General features: G+C 42.0%; 1 protein-coding gene across 4 annotated transcripts in view; it reads right to left on the bottom strand.

The window, feature by feature from the left end:
* Positions 1 to 21,249, bottom strand: part of rbm42 (RNA binding motif protein 42) — a 71,372-nt gene that overhangs the window by 37,764 nt on the left and 12,359 nt on the right. For all 4 annotated transcript variants that reach the window (XM_078172037.1, XM_078172036.1, XM_033638840.2 and 1 more), the window contains exons 5-8: positions 7,310 to 7,372; positions 5,531 to 5,685; positions 5,073 to 5,243; positions 4,570 to 4,704 (exon numbers count right to left, since the gene is read on the bottom strand). In XM_078172037.1, the coding sequence (XP_078028163.1) occupies positions 4,570 to 4,704; positions 5,073 to 5,243; positions 5,531 to 5,685; positions 7,310 to 7,372 (524 nt within the window). The remainder of the gene's footprint in view (positions 1 to 4,569; positions 4,705 to 5,072; positions 5,244 to 5,530; positions 5,686 to 7,309; positions 7,373 to 21,249) is intronic.

The raw sequence follows: 21,249 nt of genomic DNA, 5'->3' as shown, positions 1-21,249 counted from the left end.
TTTATGAAACAATTATCACTCACTCCAAGTGCAAAATAAGGCTGCTGGATTTAATTTCAATGATAACGTGGATCTAAGGTGGATATAGCGTGACATTAAATTTGTGTCCCTCAAAACTTGGGACATCTGTCATTGTGTTGTGTGATCAAATTGCACATTTTAGAGTGTTCTTTTATTGTAACCATCCCAAGGCACACCCTGTCTCACTCTAACTGGTGTGTATGGTTGAAATTTGCTGACTCAACAACTGATTACTATTGGTGGCTATTTGTTTGGTTAACAGATTTCCTATTGATTGTGCAGAAACATTTCTATCTTTTGTCCATTCATCTATCTACGACAGTAAAGCTTGTGACAATGAACCCACACATTATACCAACAGGGATTTCAGTTCAATAAATTCCATGTAAAATAAGGAAATACCTTTTTACAGCGTTTTTATGAAACAATTATCACTCACTCCAAGCGCAAAATAAGGCTGCTGGATTTAATTTCAATGATAACGTGGATCTAAAGTGGATATAGCGTGACATTAAATTTGTGTGAGACATCAATAAAAATCTGACTCCACTTCTCCACCTTGCTGTCTGCGTCGCTGCTTCCCAGTGTCTTCCAAAATGTGCGCACGCATGACTCAGAGTTTGCTTACAGGTGCGCACATTCTCCCGCCAAGTTTATTTTTATCAATCACAACCTTTGCGTGGTAAGTAGCGTACGCCACTTTCAAGCCCCGTTTTGTGCGTAAGCAAACTTTATAAATGAGGTCCCTGGTCCTTATGAGGAGTTGGGCATGAGATAGTTGAGTCACGAGCACAATGGCAGACGGACAAAGTTTGGAAACACGTGAAAAATGGCCTAACGAAGCTCCTCTGTCTGAGGAGGCAAAGAAGAGCAAAAAGGAGAGTGATAAAAGAAGAGGAAAAACAAGAGTAAACTTAATTCAGGCGTTCAAGAGATGGAGGGAGCTCCGTGACCAAAGAGGCTTCAAAACCGATGTCCAGCTAGCTTTCTTTCTAATGGATCAGTAAGTAACACGGCTAAATGTTAGCTAGACGAGAGAGGACTGTACTGTACTGGCTGCTAGTTGGCTAGCATCGCAAATTGCCGCAACCAGGGACCGGGTAGCGAGTGTTGGTCGGCTGACATCCTCGTTGCCATTCTACAGGGGCTCTGTGGCTCAGAGGTAGAGCAGGTCGTCCACCAATCGAAAGAGCAGCAGTTCGATCCCGGGCTCCTCCAGGCTGCATGTCGAAGTATCCCTGAGCAAGATACTGAACCCCAAATTGTTCCCGATGGCTGTTCCATTGGTGTGTGAGTGTGTTAAAACTGAGTAGCAGGTGGCACCTTGTATGGTAGCCCCGGCCACCAGTGTATGAATGTGTGTGTGAATGGGTGAAAGTGACTCGTAGTGTAAAAAGCGCTTTGAGTGGTCACTAGATGACTAGAAAGGCGCTATACAAATGCAGGTCCAGTTACCATTTACAGCAGCCCTAGGACAGTGATACCCCCCTCCCTTCCTTCTGTTATCTTCTCACAGAGGCAGTGATCGACGGACATCGCCCAGCTAAGTTACGCCGGTCACTGGCCATAAATGTGAGGGCAGCCTTCGCAGCTACTGGGCACCCAGCATCTCCGACCGCTCCCGTTTGTCTCGTGAACGTCTCTCCTCTGTCAATACACTCTGCCAGCAATTTAATAATATTGATGCCAGTTGTAACATTTGAATGTTTTAGTAGTAAGCCATGTTCTAAGCGGGATAATGTATAGTGAGCCGGTGACTGTTGAAAAATAACTCCGCTGCGTGTCGGGGTTCCCCTGTCGGGAGTTATTTTTCAACAGTCACCGGCTCACTATACATTAACCCTTATGTGTCTACTGTTGTTTGTACTGATACTGTACATATTGGTATAATTTACTGTGCGTTGTTTGTACTGGTACTGTGCATTCTGGTATAATTATTTGCATTATTATTTGTTTTTTCTTCAGATAAATCTGATAATTGTTGCTTGGTCTCTTTACTCATTTATTTAGTATAGTGTCCACACACCTTCTCATTCTACATATACATAGAGGTATACTGGTGGCTTTACAGCCTACATTTTATTGATTATCTCTGATCCCCATCGTCAATTTGGTCGTTGCGACAGTGCGAGCAACACCGCTGGCGTTAGGTGGCGCCAAGCTAAAAAAACTTGAATCCTATCTGTTACCTCTTTAAATAAATGGATTTTTATAGAACTGAATTCAGATTTCTAGCTTATTCATAAGTACAATAAAATAATGAATTTCAGCTGCCAATGGTTTAATTAGCAGGGTCCTTCAACTTCACAGGTGGCTGTAATGTCCACATACTTTGGGCTATATAAAGCACTTTGCAGCCTTTGTTAAAGGGCCAGTGTGTAAAATGGGTTGAAAACAGTGACATCAGTGGTCAAATTCTAGATTGCAGGGCTCACTCACTCACCCCTCCCGTCGGGTAAATGACGGTGGCCTCGTAGGGACAAAAAGCCTTACGCACGAGTTTTTCAGGAGTAGGTCTATCTAGCGACGAAGTAAATATTTATTTAGAAATCTAAACCATGTAGGGCTGGGCGGTATGACCTAAAATTTATATCACGGTATAAATCGAATCCCTTCACGGTAATGGTATATATCGCAGTATAAATTTAAGTGTAAAAGTTATAATAGAAGTGTTTCTGAATAGGTTTTGTAGTCCCTTAGCAAAGCTAAACTGATTTAAAAAAACCCATCAACAACAAAAGCAAAGATATAATGTATTTTTTAGAGCATTTATTGTGCAGAATGCAGATCTCAAAACTCAAAATTAAAACCCAGTACTCTATGGTGCAAAATGTCCCCTAGGATCTATATCAAAAGGTAATTTCCTTCTTTTAGCAAAATCCTAAATGACTGAGTTGTGTTTTTTCCACCTGGACCTTTATGCTCTGCCATTTTTCCTCTAATCATCACGCTGTAACCTGTGACAGGCTGCTATGATACCACAACTATCACACATTCACATATGGAATTTTTTGTGGAGCCCCTAGTGTCACATAGGTTTACATTACCAAAGGTTTATGACAAGCTCTCTTGCCGAAAACCAACTCCCGTGTGCGCACGGCGAGAGAGGAGAGGGAGAGACGCTGTGCTGCTGCCAGAGGAGACGCTGAATGAGTTCCCTCTGAGCGGTAAGTCGCTAAAAGAGTCTGAGAAGTCCGGGGCTGTTCATAAGACATTAACTCACTCACTCACTCACAAGTTCTCCAGCAACACATGTTGCACGTGCTACGCCAAATCACGGACGTAAACCAGCTCCTCTTGCTCTGCTGTCTCTGTGACGCAGCCATTTTCACACTGAGGCACGTGCGATGACGTCATCGATGATAGGACGGTAGAGCGCAAATCTCTACCGTGGGCCAAATTTATATCATTTCTACCGTCTACCGCATATACTGTGCAGCCCTAAAACCATGTTACGATATTGTAATGAATCCCTCACGAGCAGGAGACCAAAGGAGCATTCGGGAAAAAGGCCAGTTTATTTGAGCACTCCAAAAACTCTGGTAACACTCCAGGGGGTAAAAGACTCCGTCCCAAACTCTGACTCTTCTAGCATAACAGACACACTTCATACACACATACTCATTTACCATACCAAGTGGGGACCCCCTCCCCTCTCTGCTCCACCAATCTCCAGCCCACACATTGACTGACAGCGTAGCCAGTAAACAGAGCTCAGCTGTTTATTTAGCCTAGCAATATCTCTGGACTATAGTAGCTGCAATGGACGACTTTGAACACGATTTTGAAGAGTTTCTTGTAGCGGACACAGACCCAGAGCCATACCTTTTTGAGCCGGAGCATACAGATGAGGAACTCCATGTGTTTGATGCTGAGCGGGCGAGAAGAGAGGCTGAATACACAGAATGGGATTCGGTGCTACTGCTACCATCGTTGGGGAGATATATCATCAGGAGGAAAAGCGCCACAGAGAGTGCATCACAAGGAGTGAAGTTGCGTCGTCTTTTCCTCGCAGATGACGGTTTGGGTTCATTCTCTCCTGTTGTGTGGTAAGTGTGGTCCATTCGCAAACTTTATAACTAAAAAAAAGCCTTTCACTACTCTCTATCGACGAACTACTAACACTCTCTGCTGTTTCCTCCTCCTCCTGCCGTACATACATGGCGGCGCAAGATGGCGACCTCTCTAAAGCAAGGCCCTTGCTATATATATACATACATATACATATATATATATATATATATACACACATATATATATATATATATATATATATATATATATATATATATATATATATATATATATATACATATATATATATAAGCATAATTATAAGGCTATAAAAACCAAACAAATTTTATTTTATAGCGATTATACACTTGTATAAACATATTAATGGGGAGAATATTCAGATTCAGATTCAGATTGACAATAAACCATGCCAAATATTACACACTGGCCCTTTAAGTCCTTACCACAGTATAAAGGAAATCACCTGAAATTCAGATTTGACAATAGGAGGCAGACAGCTGCTATTAAATGTACCTCAGCGTGGGTGGACTCAGGCTCAGGCATGCTGGGTCCAATAACGGTGATGCTGTCTTCACTCTCCTTCTTGTTCAATAGACCTGCTGCCATCACTGCTGCCTGCTGCTCTGCAACCCGTGCTGCTAGTTCCTCCTGAAAGATCAAGATCAGACACACTCAGACTGGCCCATGAGTGAGCAACAACAGCAGCAGGCCTTCATAAACTGTTTCACTTTCAGTAATACACACCTGCCCCATCCCTACTTTAATAATACATACCAGCGTTAGCATAAAAGTGTAGTTTTTCCTATAGGTACATCACTTTTAAAAACACACAATAACACAAAAGGACCCCCCTCTGTGCATGGAGTATTGCTGTCACTAGTAGTCAAACACACACACCGAGGCAACACAAGCAGATTGTGAAATCGCATGAAGAGACAGACAAGAACACAATGAGATGTCCTCATACTCATAGCAGAGCACCTAGACATTATTTTGTGAGAGTTCAATCAAAATACCATTCTGGCTTGTCTTTGAGCTCTGACATCAATTCTTTTATGTCCAACAGGGGCAGGAGGAGCCGAGTACACAGTTGGTGCTGCCTGAATGATTGATGGCGTCGGTTTGATGGGAGGCGGGGCTCCCTGTCTTGTGGGCGGGGCTGACACCATTGGAACCATATCACTGACCTGAGATGCACCAACAGACACAAAGAGACACAAGAAATTACAATACAAGGTAGCTTACAAGACACCTAATGTGGGATATAATTAGTGATGGTGGTGTTTACACGACAGAAATTAAGTTTACCCTACTATCACTTGTGTTTGTAGGAACAATAACTATTGACAATACACATAAGACATAAAGCTATAGTGCGCACACAGGTTAGCATGGTGAAAAATCACCCAGGTATGGCAGCTCACCACTCCTGGTGGACGTTGTGCCAACACTGTTTGCTTCTTTCAGCTCTGACCTGAGGTGCTGCAGCCATGTGCTGGATGGGCGGAGAAGGACCCTGAGGTGCCTGGCCCTGCAGGGACGGTGGGAGCATCATGGGAGGTGGTGGAGGAGGCCGTGGCAGAGGAGGTGCTATTGGAGGACCACGCATCATTGGCAGCCTCTGACCAACTATCAACATAGTGGTAGGACATTAACATACACTCAAACAACTGACTAATAACACGTATTTCTGCTCCCAGTTTTTACGGATTTAAGTTAAAGATCTAAGACTTTTTGTGTGAACACAAAAGACTTACTTCTCTCAGTTCTTGACTGCAAATTTGTTAAAATCCATGTTAGTGAGCCCCTCTCCTTTTCCAAGATAATCCATCTACCTGACACACAGAGGTGATCAGGTTGTTAATTGTGGCCTGTGCAATGTTGCCAACTTCTCTTTAGTGGCTGTGTAAAGTTGCTAAATATCAGCAGGAATTGCTGTATATGCCAGTCGAGAGCATCCCAAGCATACTCAGTGGGTGACATGTCTGGTGAGTCCGCAGGCCACTGGGATGTTTTCAGCTTCCAGGAGTTGTGTACAGATCCTTGCAACATGGGGCTGTGCTTTATCATTCAGCAACATGAGGTCATGGCAGCAAATGGCATGACAGTAGCTGTCAGGATTTTGTCACAGTATCTTTGTACATTTAAACTGCCATCAATAAAATGCATCTGTACTCTGTAGCTTATACCAGCCCATACCATAACCCTACTACCACCATGGGGCCCTCTGTTCACAATGCTGGCATTAGCAAACTGCTCACCCACATGACACTATACATGTTGTCTGTCATTTGTCTGGTATAGAGTGAACCAAGATTCAACTGTGAGGAGAAAACTTCTCCAAAGTGCTAAATGCCATTGATGGTGAGCAGTTGCCCATTTAAGTTGGTTATGATGACAAACTGCTATCAGGTCACGACCCTGGTGAAGACGACGAGCACACAGTTGAGGTTCCTTGATAGTGTGACAGGTTGTGCAGAAATTCTTTTATTGTGCAAACCATTTGTTTTGGGTGGCTGCTCTCAGATGATCAGTTTAAGATGCTGGATGTGGAGGTCCTGAGGTGGTGTGGCTACACATGGTCTGTGGTTGTGAGGCCGATTGGATGAACTGACAAATTTACAAAAAACAATATTTGAGACGTCTTATGGCAGTAAAATGAACATTCAGCTCAGGGCCAACAGTTCTGGTGATGATTCCTGAAGTCAGCATGCCAATGGTACACTCCATTGTGCTGTGTGATCAAACTGCACATTTTAGAGTGTCCTTTTATTGTGTCCGTCCCAAGGCATGTTATGATGTTATGTTATGATGCTGTTTAATCGGCATCTTGATAAGCCACAGGTCAGTTGGATGGATTATCTTGGAAAAGGAGACGTGCTCACTTACACGGATTTTCACACATTTGTGAACAAAATTTAAGAGTAATAAGTCTTTTGTCTGCATACAAAATCTTCATCTAAACTCGTGAAGAATGGAAGCAAAAAATAAAGTGTTGCATTACTGTTTTACTTCAGTGTACATATATGAACCCCATTTTGTGAATGATAGCTAACAATCAAGCAGCGATGGGAGTTGAAAGCAAAAGTCATTTAATAATTTAAATTCAGTCACATCACAAACCCAAAGTCAGGGTCCATGAAAATATCATTCCATGTGGGCTACATTTATTGATTATCAATGACTTCAAATCACTTATAAAATTTCTGCTGAAACTATTTAAAATGGAATACTGTTTTAGTGGTAACCTTACCAGGTCTCTGCAGAATATGGGGGACGAAGGCCGGCCTCAGCATGGGAGGACGTACTGGAGGGACTGGGACAGACATGAGTCACATAGTGAGTTTAAGTAAAACATTTAAAAAGCACAACATGACAGCAGAATGAGGTCCCAGAGTGTTCTCTTAAGCACCTCTGGAGCATTCTAAATTTTGGTCGATCAACAAAAAAAAAATTCAAAGGCCTGGGACACATTTGAAATCAGGTAACTAATCATTCATTATATTGAAAATCCTTTAGACAACACTAAAATACATTTTCCATAAACTACTCCCGTTATTAGTCTCTCCTAGGGCTGGGTGATAAATCGATTTTATCGATTAATTCGAATTTGTAGTTTAGGCCGATTTGTTTTAATGAAAATCGAGTTTCTATTTACAATCCGCCACGGCCGCTCCACGCTGGGCTCCCATAGTTCAGAGTGGGCTCACCCATCCCCCCCCGCGCGCTTGATACACATACAACATGGCAGCGAGCGCTGAAGAACTCGTTCTCAAGAAAGGGAACGAGTTCTTCAGCGCTTTTGTGTGCTCACCTGTGTCTGTGAGTGTGTGTGTGCTCACCTGTGTGTGTGTGTGTGTGTGTGTGTGTGGGCATCAGGGCCGAACTCCGCCGTGCGTGACACAGAGAGCAGAGGAGGATTTTAGACGCGCACCATGTAGGGACATAAATGACATGCCGTTGTGTAAATAAGATAAATAAGTGTTAACAACGCCGAACCGTAGTAAAGGGACTTCCGAAGACCATTAGCTCCTTTAGCTTGTGTTAGCTCGTTGTGGCAACAACACATTTGTCTGCGTTAAAGAACGGCACTTTATTTTCAGCACTGCAGGGATGATGCACAGCCTCTGACATCAGTGTCTGACGTTTACATAGAGGGAAATAACTCAAAAACAGCACGCAGAACTGCGTTGGCTTCTTCACTGTGGCTGCCCAATGTAAACAACAGAGCACATGCCTCACTTTCTTCCTGGGGCGCATCCATCTGACGTCACACACCACACCCGGCGCACTGACGTCTCATACCTCCTACATCAACTACACACACACACACACACACACACACAAGCCACACACATCAGGCTCAGCCTGTAACATAAGGCTATTTAGTTTGTTTAATAAAAGGACAAGGTATAGACCTGTTCTATAGGAAAGGTAACCTTAAATGACTTCTGTTGTGATCCAATATGATGGTAGGGGAAACACTGTCGTATGATAAGAAAGGGGTCCAGTGGAAAGCGATCACAGATGCAGTCGCCATGTATATTGCGGTAGCTACCATGGAAAAGCTGGGGTTTATTCACATGCTGAAAGTTTTGGACCCCAGGTATGTGCTACCAGGCCACATTTTTTTTTTTTAACTAGGAGGGGAAAAAAATCGATTTAAATCGTGAATCGGATTTTTTGTGAAAAAATCTGAGTTTTTTTTTAGGCCATATCGCCCAGCCCTAGTCTCTCCACATCTCAAACACACATCTGGTGATATCTCCTGATATTTCAGAAGGAGACTTCTGCTTAACAAGGCAATAACAAACAGACCAGATCAAGTGAAAAGTAAAAAGAATCTTCAGATACCTACAATAACATTCTGAGCCTCTCTGTGTCAAAAATAACCACTTGTAATGGACATACAGTGACTATGTTTAGTTGCCCTGTGTGCTTCCATTAAAGCCCATTCGGCGGCTGCTGGCCGCTGCCAGCTCTCTCAATACTGGACCAATTTCATAAATTGTTGTTCACGTTAGTCTCTTTGATCAATTTACACAGGGAAATAGGGTCCAGGTTGAAAAATGCTGAAGGTGTTCTTAAAGTCCAAGTGGACAATTTGAATCAATCAATCAATCAATTAATCAATTTCATTTATAAAGCCCAATATCACAAATCACAATTTGCCTCACAGGGCTTTACAGCATACGACATCCCTCTGTCCATTGGACCCTCACAGCGGATAAGGAAAAACTCCCCAAAAAAAACCCTTTAACGGGGGAAAAAAAACAGTAGAAACCTCAGGAAGAGCAACTGAGGAGGGATCCCTCTTCCAGGACGGACAGACGTGCAATAGATGTCGTACAGTACAGATCAACATGATAAGTTAAGAGTAACCCGTACGACACAATGAGACTGAGAGAGAGAGAAAGAGAGAGAGACAGAGAGAGAGAGACAGAGAGAGAGAGAGACCGAGACCGAGAGAGATGCAGGACAGACGGTAATGACAGTAGCTTACAACATTAATGAAAGTAATAACATTATAATTAATAATAATATATTAATATCTGATATTATACACGTGTGACAATAATCATATGTGTATAATAACAGTAGAAGTATGACTAATGATAACAGCAGCAGCAGGAGGCATCTGGCAGGACCATGGCAGCAGCACAACCACACACGTCACACTATCCAGGCACCGCTGCAATACGAGTTAACCTGAGACACAGTGGAGCACAAAGGCTCCGGAGAAGAAGCCAAGTTAGTGACATCCATAATGGCCGAGTTAGCAGGATGCAGTAATAAGACATGAGAGAGAGAGAGAGAGAGAGAAGGAGAGAAGGTGCCCGGTGTATTATAGGGGGTCCTCCGGCAGACTAGGCCTAAGTCAGCCTAACTAGGGGCTGGTACAAGGCAAGCCTGAGCCAGCCCTAACTATAAGCTTTATCAAAGAGGAAAGTCTTAAGTCTAGTCTTAAATGTGGAGACGGTGTCTGCCTCCCGGACCGCAACATGAAGATGATTCCACAGGAGAGGAGCCTGATAGCTGAAGGCTCTGGCTCCTGATCTACTTTTGGAGACTTTAGGGACCACGAGTAACCCTGTGTTTAGGGTTGGGTACCGAAACTCGGTACTTTTTGTACTTGGTACCGATTCACGTCGGTACTACCGAGTACCGATTCACTTAAAATGAAACGGTGCCAAATTTCGGTACCTGAGGTGGAGGCGGCGCAAGAGCGCATGACTCGCACCTCAGACTCAGCAACAATGGCGACAAAAACAATGTGCAGACAAAAGTTAATGTGCAGCACTGTTCTGTTCTCAATAAAATGTTGATTTTAGATTTAGATTTTAGAAGTTTAGACTATGGGCCCGAACGACATAGTGCATCCAAATTCACACCTGTTCTTCTCTGTGGATTTTCTCCGTGACTGTGCGTTATAGCGAGAAGCCACGCATATCAGCGGAAACAGCAGAATTGTAGCTTTCCGACAAGACCAAGCACTTGTTGGTAATCCAATGTTTTAACAGCAAAAAAATACAATAAAATGATGTATAACAGAGCTTTCATACAGCTTTGCACACACATTACTCTTGGATGAATTATTCGCGAACGCAGACTCGCACAGAAATGCCACGCATATCACATGAAAGCGCAGGACCACACACATCATTGTGCTGTCATCCCATCACACTATAAATACAGATCAATTGTCTACAAAATAAAAACCTGACGAATTTCTTTACAATCCATGATACAGATCTTGTTGTCAGTCACTTCATATAGTGAGGAATATCGTATCTTACCATGTCTTAGGCTTGCGTGTGTTTCTCCCTGTCTATCCACATTTGTAGTCCTGCTTTCAAGATGCAAATATCTCCATATTGTCCAGCTGACACTCCATCAAACTTTGTATGACAAGACCAGCCACTTCACCTTTGCGCACCCAGACAACTGCAGCCTAATGCATGCTGACAGGGCCATAGTCACCATATACATTGAGGGGACACGTGCCCCCCACCAATGCCCAAAATGTCTCCCCAATATATAACTGAAACTGAAAAACAAATATTATCTTGGAGGACATCATTGCACTTGGTTGACTATTTTTCTATGATCTTAGATGTAAATATTGCATGTTTCTTTCAGATAAAACACATTTTTGACTTGTGAATGAGTCAATGGAATTTCTTGCAATAATGAAAAAATACTGGCAATCATGTCCGCCTGGCACAAACCACATGTTTTGGACAGCTGTGAAGTGACAGAATGTCCCACCGTCATGGTTCTTACATTGCCAGATTCCAGAGAGTCTCCCCTCTTCATGTATGGCAGAATATGTCTTTTTCCAACTTGCTATGGTGAGATACATGTAAAAATGTAAGAATTTAGGCACACAGATTTGTTTTTTTCATTGATATGAAAATTAATATAAAATACAGGCGCACAGAAGAACATGAAATGATGGCAAATCTGGTTAGCCCTGATTGTCCTGAAAAAAAGCTATAGCATGTGTATGTAGCCTTTATAATGACTGTGATATGAGCTTAAAAGTAAAGGCAGTAAAAATACCCCAAAAATGCCTAGGGCCCATAGGGTTAAAAAGTACCGAAATAAGGTACCGTTTAGTACCGGTACCGAATTCCAGATACCGGTACCAGTACCGTATTGGTTCAATTATGAACGGTACCCAACCCTACCTGTGTTCTCAGAGCGCAGTGTTCTGGTGGGATAATAAGGCACTATGAGCTCTCTAAGATATGACAGAGCTTGACCATTTAGAGCTTTATAAGTTAACAGCAGGATTTTAAATTCAATTCTGGATTTTACAGGGAGCCAGTGCAGAGAAGCTAAAACAGGAGAAATATGATCATGTTTCTTAGTTCCTGTTAGTACACGTGCTGCTGCATTCTGAATTAGCTGGAGAGTTTTTAAGGACTTACTAGAGCTACCTGATAATAGAGAGTTACAGTAATCCAGCCTTGAGGTAAAAAAAGCGTGGACCAATTTTTCTGCATCTTTTCGGGTCAGGATAGGCCTAATTTTCGCAATATTACGCAGATGAAAAAATGTAGTCCATGAGATTTGTTTTAAATGAGAATTAAAAGACAAATCTTGATCAAATGTTACTCCGAGGTTTCTTACGGTAGTGGTAGATGCCAGAGCAATGCCATCTAGAGAAACTATGTCATCAGATAAAGACTCTCTGAGTTGTTTGGGGACAAGAACAATAACTTCAGTTTTGTCTGAATTTAACATCAGGAAATTGGTGCTCATCCAGGTTTTTGTGTCTTTAAGGCAATTATGAAGTTTAGTTAATTGATTACTTTCTTCTGGCTTCATCGATAAATACAACTGTGTATCATCCACATAACAATGGAAATTTACAGAGTGATTTCTAATGATGTTACCTAAAGGAAGCATATATAGAGTAAATAGGATTGGTCCGAGCACAGAAGCTTGCAGAACTCCAAAACAAACTTTAGTACGTAAGGATGACTCATTATGTTAACAAACTGATAACGATCAGATAAATAAGATTTAAACCAGCTTAGTGCAGAACCTTTTAGGCCAATTAAGTGTTCCAGTCTCTGTAGCAGAATTTAATGGTCAATTGTGTCAAACGCCGCACTAAGATCTAATAAAACAAATACAGAGACGAGTCCTTTGTCTGAAGCAATCAGAAGGTCATTTGTAATTTTAACTAGTGCGGTCTCAGTGCTATGATGCACTCTAAATCCTGACTGAAATTCCTCAAATAAATTATTATCATGGAGAAAATCACACAGCTGGTCTGCGACTACTTTCTCAAGGATCTTTGACATAAAGGGAAGATTTGATATTGGTCTATAGTTGGCTAACACCTCTGGAACCAGGGTGGGCTTTTTAGGAGAGGTTTAATTACAACTACCTTAAAAGACTGTGGTACATAGCCTGTTAATAAGGATATATTGATCATATCTAATATATGAGTGTTAACTAAAGGTAAGACCTCCTTAATTAGCCTAGTTGGGATGGGTTCTAAGAGACACGTTGATGATTTAGATGAAGAAATCACTGCGGTCAATTCTTGAAGAGAAATTGGGGAGAAGCAATCTAAATGTATATTAGGTCTTACAGCTGTGTTTGAGGTTAGATAGGTACTATCTGAGGACAGGAGGTCATGAATTTTGCCTCTAATAGTTAGAATTTTGTCATTAAAAAAGCTCATAAAATCATTACTGCTAAGGGCTAAAGGAATACAAGGCTCAATAGAGCTTTGACTCTCAGTCAGCCTGGCTACAGTGCTGAAAAGAAACCTGGGGTTATTCTTGTTTTCTTCTATTAATGCTGAGTAACAGTTTGCTCTGGCATTGCGGAGGCTCCTCTTATACGTTTTGAGACTGTCTGCCCAGATTAAACGAGATTCTTTCAGTTTGGTTAATCGCCAATTCCTTTCAAATTTTCGCGATATTTGTTTTAACTTACGGGTTTGAGAGTTATACCAAGGAGCGAACTTTCTTTGCTTTGTTAACTTCTTTTTAAGAGGAGCTACAGAGTCGAGTGTTGTTCGCAGCGAGCCTACGGCGCTATCGACAAGATGATCAATTTGGGAGAGGTTAAAGTCGGCACGGGAAACCTCTGTTACTGAAGGACTTGGTATTGAATTTAACGACGGAGTAATCATCTCCTTAAATTTTGCGACAGCACTATCTGATAAACATCTAGTATAGTAACTGTTGCTGAGTGGCGTGTAATCGAGTAAAAAGAAATCAAAAGTAATCAAATAATGATCCGATAGCGAGGGATTCTGTGGAAAGACTGTTAGGTTATCAATTTCAATTCCATACGTCAGAACTAGATCGAGGGTATGGTTAAAACAGTGAGTGGGTTCATGTACACCCTGACTGAAGCCAATGGAGTCTAATAATGAGATAAACGCGGCAGCCAGGGAGTCATTATCAACATCGACATGAATGTTAAAATCGCCTACAATAATAACTTTATCTGATTTAAGAACTAAACTGGATAAAAACTCTGAGAATTCAGAAACAAATTCAGAATACGGGCCAGGAGCACGGTACACTATAACAAATAAAAGTGGCTGCGAGGTTTTCCAGGTCGGATGTAAAAGACTAAGAACAAGGCTTTCAAATGAATTATAATCTAGTTTAGGGTTGATTAACAGATTAGTTAAAAATGGCTACAACTCCCCCTCCTCGGCCGCTGCCTCGAGGAATGGGAGGAGTGGATTCATTTAGACTAACATTCATCTGGACACAGCCAGGTTTCGGTGAGACTGAGTAAATCAATATGATTATCTGAAATTAATTTGTTTACTAACACTGCTTTAGACGATAGAGACCTGATATTTAACAGTCCGCATTTAATTCTCCTGTTTTGTCTTTCTGTCAAAGAAGAGGTTTTAATTTTTATGAGGTTGTTATGCACAACTCCTCTTTGCTTAATTTTAGATTTAGATAATTTAGGTGGTCGGGGGGCAGACACCATTTGTATAAAACTATGAAAACTATGGCTGGGTAACTGAACTAGAAGCTCAGACTGCAACTCTGAGTCCTGATCTCAACTCTTAGGCCATAAGGTGAACACAGTTATCATTTCATCTCGTTCCAACATCTGCGGACAGGGTTCCTACACATTTGGAATTTCAAAATTCCATACTTTTCCATACCCTAATTTGCGTGTTTGTTTTTTTCTCTATGTTTTTTTTTCCAGAGAATATGCGACATCTGAGTAAATATATCAGTGTATCATATTTCACATCACATTTAATATTTAATTATTCTTAATAGGCGATTGTAGCCAAGTACCATAATGGCATGCAAATAAAAACTCAGATAAGTTCAATGTCTGGGCTGAAGCAAAAAGGTTGGGACTCTGGGTGCAAGAGATGCAGTAACGAGACGTCGGTGTTTTTTCCTTTCATGTGGCTCAGAATCACCTTCTCCCCCATGTTGGCGATGTCAAATGATTTCACACAAAACTTGCATCTAGCTGTGTGTGTGAATTGGGAATCCTTGGCCAACCAGTATTTATATACGGTATTGTCAAGCCATCCATCCAAAAACTTGCATCTACCCATTGTGAACCACGTGAAACTCATCTTCTTGTCGAAGGTGCAGTGTTGGAGTGAAACTTGATACCTGGGGGGCTGGAGGAGGGTCATGGGGCAGCGGACTGGACATACCACTTGTCAATGGGTCCATGTCATTGGTCCAACATCCCATTAGTCCGACGGTCCGCGGTGCTGAACGGCTCCCGGCGGGCGTATTTCTACCTTGATGGTGCGCCGAGACCGGCTCTGGGTCAGCTGGGAAAGGCTTGAGGCGAAGCAGGCTCACGGTTTGTGTTTGCCACTTTCTTTTTCATTTTAAGCCACACCATGATCCTATCCTAACCCTAACCAAGTGGTTTTTGTGCCTAAACCTAACCAGACCTTAACCACAGGGCATCATGATGATTTTGGAACAACGGGACTTCAGAACAATGGGTTTAATATGGTCGGAACAATGGGATATCGGACCAATGGGCTGTCGGACCAATGGGCAGTTCCCTTGTCAATCAGGTAAAAGGGGCAGTATGTTTTCCGAGACGTTTGCTCTCACACAAACTGTGCTTGGCCCAGCATAAAACACGATCCGGATTGATTAAATTATTTTTGGAAATACATAATTTTCTATTTTAGAAAACAGTATTTTAGAACAGTGGTAATAGTCTGGGAACATAAATATTTTTCCATACTTTATTTTTCATTTTCCTTACTTTTTAATACCTGGAAATTGATCAAATTTATTTCCACACTTTTCCATACTTTCCATACTCTCCATACAGGAACCCTGTGGGGACTACATGATCTTTACTTCATAAAAAAGATCGACACATGTTCAGCTAATCAGCTGGAGTTCGTAGCTCATAACCCCTCATCGGGGTCGTAATTCGGCACTTGTTTCGTCTGAGCGTAATGATCAGTTCCGCCTGAGCGTAATGAGATTTGGTACTCGAGTGGTGGCACGGCCGTCACGTGATCGCGCTACACCAATAAGGTACCCGCATGGTTTCATTCAGCAGAGGAAAACAGACCCGGAAGTCCTCAAAAGTGAGCAGAAATGAGCTGAAACACATTTGATTCAATACCTGGGCATAACCAACGTATTATTACATAGACAACATAACTACGGAAGACGAGAAAGGCCATGTATTTTTTTTTTATGTGCACTGTTATCTCGTGATAACGACTTATTATTTCGTTATCTCGATATAACAAAGATTGTTTTCCCATGATAATTGTCAAGTCTGATGATTGCGCACTGGTTAATGTGATCGTCTTGATTTCGGCCTACAAGAGCTGCCGTGGTCCTGCCAGATGCCTCCTGCTGCTTGCTGTTATCAGTTACAATGAGTACCGGGCCATCAAATCACAGCATCCGCGGTGAGAGGACACGGAATTGTGTGCGCTTTTACGCACGCGGGTGTAGGTGATCACGGATATTTGATGTGGGAAAGATGTAGCCACATGTATGACCTGTTTCAGATACGTGGTTGTCTGTCCGTCCGTCCGTAGCACGAGTCATGTGCGCCACTTCACCACCGACCCGTGCGTCATAATCATATATGTATAATAACAGTAGAAGTGTGACAAATGATAACAGCAAGCAACAGGAGGCATCTGGCAGGACCACGGCAGCTCTTGTAGGCTGAAATCAAGACGATCACATTAACCAGTGCGCAATCATCAGACTTGACAATTATCATGGGAAAACAATCTTTGTTATATCGAGATAACGAAATAATAAGTCGTTATCACGAGATAACAGTGCACACACACAAAAAAAATACATGGCCGTTCTCGTCTGCCGTAGCTATGTTGTCTATGTAATAATACGTCGGTTATGCCCAGGTATTGAATCAAATGTGTTTTAAGACATTTTTGTTTAGTTCACCTTATTGTCTATTTGTCTCATCGTGTTTCATGGACACGGCAATGTGAATAGCGCTGTTTCAGCTCATTTCTGCTCACTTTTGAGGACTTCTGGGTCTGTTTTCCTCTGCTGAATGAAACCATGGCGACACAAAATGCGGGTACCTTATTGGTGTAGCGCGATCACGTGACGGCCGTGCCACCACTCGCGTACCAAATCTCATTACGCTCAGGCCGAACAAGTGCCGAATTACGACCCCGATCACAGGACTCTTGCGGGGTTATGAGCTACGAACTCCTGCTGATTAGCTGAACATGTATCGATCTTTTTTATGAAGTAAAGATCATGTAGTCCCCAGATGTCGGAGCGGAAATCAGTTTCTGTGAGACTTTTTCTGATTCACCTTACGGCCTATCTGGGTTGTCAGGGATTTGAATTACTAATAAAATTTGCCAGGTTCCTAGAAATGAGAGCAGCTCCATCCAAAGTGGGATGAATGCCGTCTCTCCTAATAAGACCAGGTTTTCCCCAGGAAGTTTGCCAATGATTAACGAAACCCACATTGTTTGCTGGACACCACCTGGACAGCCAGCGATTAAATGATGACATGTGGCATTTGAAGACATTCCCTCAAAGCATGCTTGAGATATCATGTTCATGAGAATGGGAAAACATACACAAAAACATTATGCCTCCAGTCACAGATGTCTGTGGCATGGAGACTTAAAAATTGATGTATTTGTACATGCATGAGTATGAGACTATTTTGCACAACTATAAAAAAAGATATCTATATATAAATTGTATACATAATTAAACAAATATGTCATTAATTAAGTATAGTTATTAAGTGGATCTACAAAAAACATTTTAGACTATGGGTGGGTGGGTGGGTGAGTACCTAGATATTTTATATTAACATTTGATTTGAAGAATAAGCTCTTGCCATCACACAGAACATTACAAAACCCCACAGGCAAGACTGAACAGGTTAGAACTCTTTTGTTCGTCAGTCTGACAGCTAAATTAGAGTTTGGGTCCTAAGTAATCTCAGGGGACCTGGGTTCCTGGGTTGAACACTGAATGTAAAAGAAGACAAGTTACAGGTTTGCAATGCATCCACTTTTTGTATTGTCTAATGTGATGTGGCATTTGTAATATGGTTCTGTCTGGTTGAATGCTATGTTTTGCATTTCTGTGTTTATGAGTATTTATGTAAAACAAAACAGTACATGTCCTGAGACAGAAATGTCAGAAAATATTCTGATCATACAGGGAAATCAATCAAATCATGCAGAGATTTCTTTACAGTCCAGCTTTGTTGATAATATTGTGAGTGTATTGAGCCATAAACATGGTATTGTGTGTAGTGCCACATGCTTTGACAGTATCATTACACCCATAACTTTAAATGACTTTGAATGGAGATGAATAGAATACGTACTATCCACCTTATTCCTGAGGGCACTACTGTAGAAATGATTATGGTTGCTACTTCCAGTGAGATAGCAGAAGTAGCACTAAGCTAGTTAGTCTCATAGACTGTGGTTAGTCCAAGTGGCTACTCTTGGTGGCTAACCACTAACACTGGTTATTTTTGGAAGTAATTTGCCATCAGTTCAGCAAATACTGATTTATTTTTTGACAAATATTTAACTACTGTTAACTGAGCATTCTCTAAAATGTCTTGGCGGAGCTCTGGTACCTGTTATACTGTCCATGTCTGTAACGACTACCAACCAGTCTAAGCGAAATTTTTGTCTTCAGCAACTGTGTGTTGAACATGTAACCAGAAAAAAAGGGATTGTTCACATTCTTGTTGCCAAAGGTACCATTAATATGAGAAATAAGAGTTTTACCAGACATAGCAAAAAAGTATTAAATCCGAATTTGCATAAGATAATGACACGTAGACTGGCTGGACCGTCACTCAATGTCAGTACATGATATCCCTGTCTTTCCCCATCTGACTTCATTCTCAACCTACATTAGAAAATTACTCGTTATAAAATAAATTCAGCAACATACCTTGAAATATGTATTTAGTCATTAGGACTGAGAATGTATTACTGATTTACCATACTTCCTTCACATCATATAAAAAAATGAATGCCAAAGGTTATTCCTTTTACTACTACGTTATATTACTATTACTGAAGTCTGCTAAATTCAGCATCATGTTTCACTCAGAACACAGTTTTTAATAAATCAGACGTCCTTGGTATAGGTTATAGCCTAGGCATACCACCACATTTTTATATTTTTTGTGTTATAATGAGGTTATTTTAATATTTTGCGTCACATGCAAAAGTGAGCGTGCGACGTGTTGCTCCTCCTCACTCCAAGTCGCTGTCATTAACTTTTCACCTGCAAAGGCGGCAGTGCCGCAACATTGTAGGAATTTATGAAAGCCCTTGTGAACATTTCAATAGTTACACGTTAAAACAATATTTATTTGCAATTACTCTATTGAACGACCCCAAAGCATGAGCAAACGGGCTGTGGCACTTCGGATCAAAGAGATGCACCCTGTCACTGTCTGACAGGGGCACCCTCTGCTGAGAAGAGAGAGAGGAGAGGAGATGGATTGTAGGTCTGTTTGTAAACGAGGCTTCTCTGACAGTGATGTATTTCCCCCAAAAACATCTCTTAATGCACGGTAGAGCGCCATTTTTTTTCAAAATCGCCTTAATATCCAGCAAATCACCTGGCAACCTGCCAATGTACGATTTGATCGTTGATTGTCCCAGGCCTAACATACACACATACATACATGGGCTGGGACAATATGCTTTTGTCCCAATTAGATTCTATCACGATTCTTGGGTCCCGATTTGATTTAAATTGTCCTGAAGCCCCGACATAAAAAGTTGTTTGGAAAAACGTCATTTGAACTCTGTTTGTAGCCTCATTGTAGCCTGCAGCTCTAACTGCATCTCTGTACACTGTGCTCATGTGTGTGCGCTTGTGCGCGAGACCAACGAAAGCACGTGAACACACATGAAGGCGGTGCCCATATCTCACAGTCTCGCGCAAGCGCACACGTCAGTGCAGCGTACAGAGAGGCAGTTAGAGCTACAGACTACAGTGATGCTAAAAACAGAGTTCAAATGAAGTTTTTCCAAACAACTTTTTATGTCGGGGCTTCAGGACACTTGGATCACTACAGACGAGCAGTATGGAGATATTTTGTGGTTTCAATTATGTGTTCTTGGACGTTTTAATCTGGGGTGTCGTCAGCCATTAGGTGTGCAGTTGTGCTGCTACCCACTCTCCGACTCGTCGACAAGTCTTAATTAAAATGGACATCCCTACTCGGAAACCACACCCACACTGTTATCCACCAGTGGTAAAGAGATTGTAGCTGCCGGGGCCGTTGGAGGGGGGTCCAGGTGAGAAGTAGCCAGTGCCGCACTGGCAGGAGCATCACTCAGGTGAACCGGAGAGCCATCAGACAAGGGCTCGTAGCAGTTGAAAAGGACCAAGCCAGGAGGGGAGGCTGCCCTGTCTGAGTGCCACTTGCGACTGCGGACCAGTACCTCCGACCATGACGCAGTGTGAGCAGTGTGTAGGATTTAGTGGCATTTAGCGGTGAGGATTGCACATTGGAACCAGCTGAAACTGCCTCCCATGTGCCAGGCATTTACTCCTGGACACGATTCCTTCAGTATTATCTGTTCAGGAGGTTTGTACAACGATACGACTTACCCCGGAGGTCTCTTCCTCTCCAAAACAAAAAAGACAAGGAGATTAAAATCAGTAAAAAGACTGAACAAACCTGTTTCTACAATGCTGTTTGGCTTGTCACAAATGGGCTGTTAACCCAGCACCTGCTAATGTGTGCTCATCTTTTTTTCTGATGACTTAAGATCCAGGGGCCATATTCACAAACATTCTGAGAGTACTCTAAGAGACCTCCTAACTTAGACTAAAAACTTTTAGTAAGGAGTCTTATCTTAGGAGTGACTTAGGGAAGTTTTAAGAGCAACTCTGAGCAAGGAAGGGACAGAAACTTTTATCTTACTGAGGATGTGTGGTTGACCCTGTTGCTAGGTGTGATGCTTTCTTTGAACAGATGTGATTGATTGTCACAGACATGTCCTTTTGTGGGCCTGCAATGTGTGGACACCCAGTGGAAATGAACTGCATCACAAGATGAGACAGTTTTGTCATTGTTAGTGTGATCACTCTGCTGATCTAAGGTTGAGACAGACCAAAGTCATCACTGCTGCACTGCTGCATTTTTCCAGTTTTTCCAAATATCTTAGTAGCAGGGGCATTT

The sequence above is a fragment of the Epinephelus lanceolatus genome, chromosome 10 (genome assembly GCF_041903045.1).
Source record: "Epinephelus lanceolatus isolate andai-2023 chromosome 10, ASM4190304v1, whole genome shotgun sequence".
Lineage (NCBI taxonomy): Eukaryota > Metazoa > Chordata > Actinopteri > Perciformes > Serranidae > Epinephelus > Epinephelus lanceolatus.
Note: the sequence above shows the minus strand (reverse complement) of the source record. Positions and strands in the feature narration are given on the sequence as shown.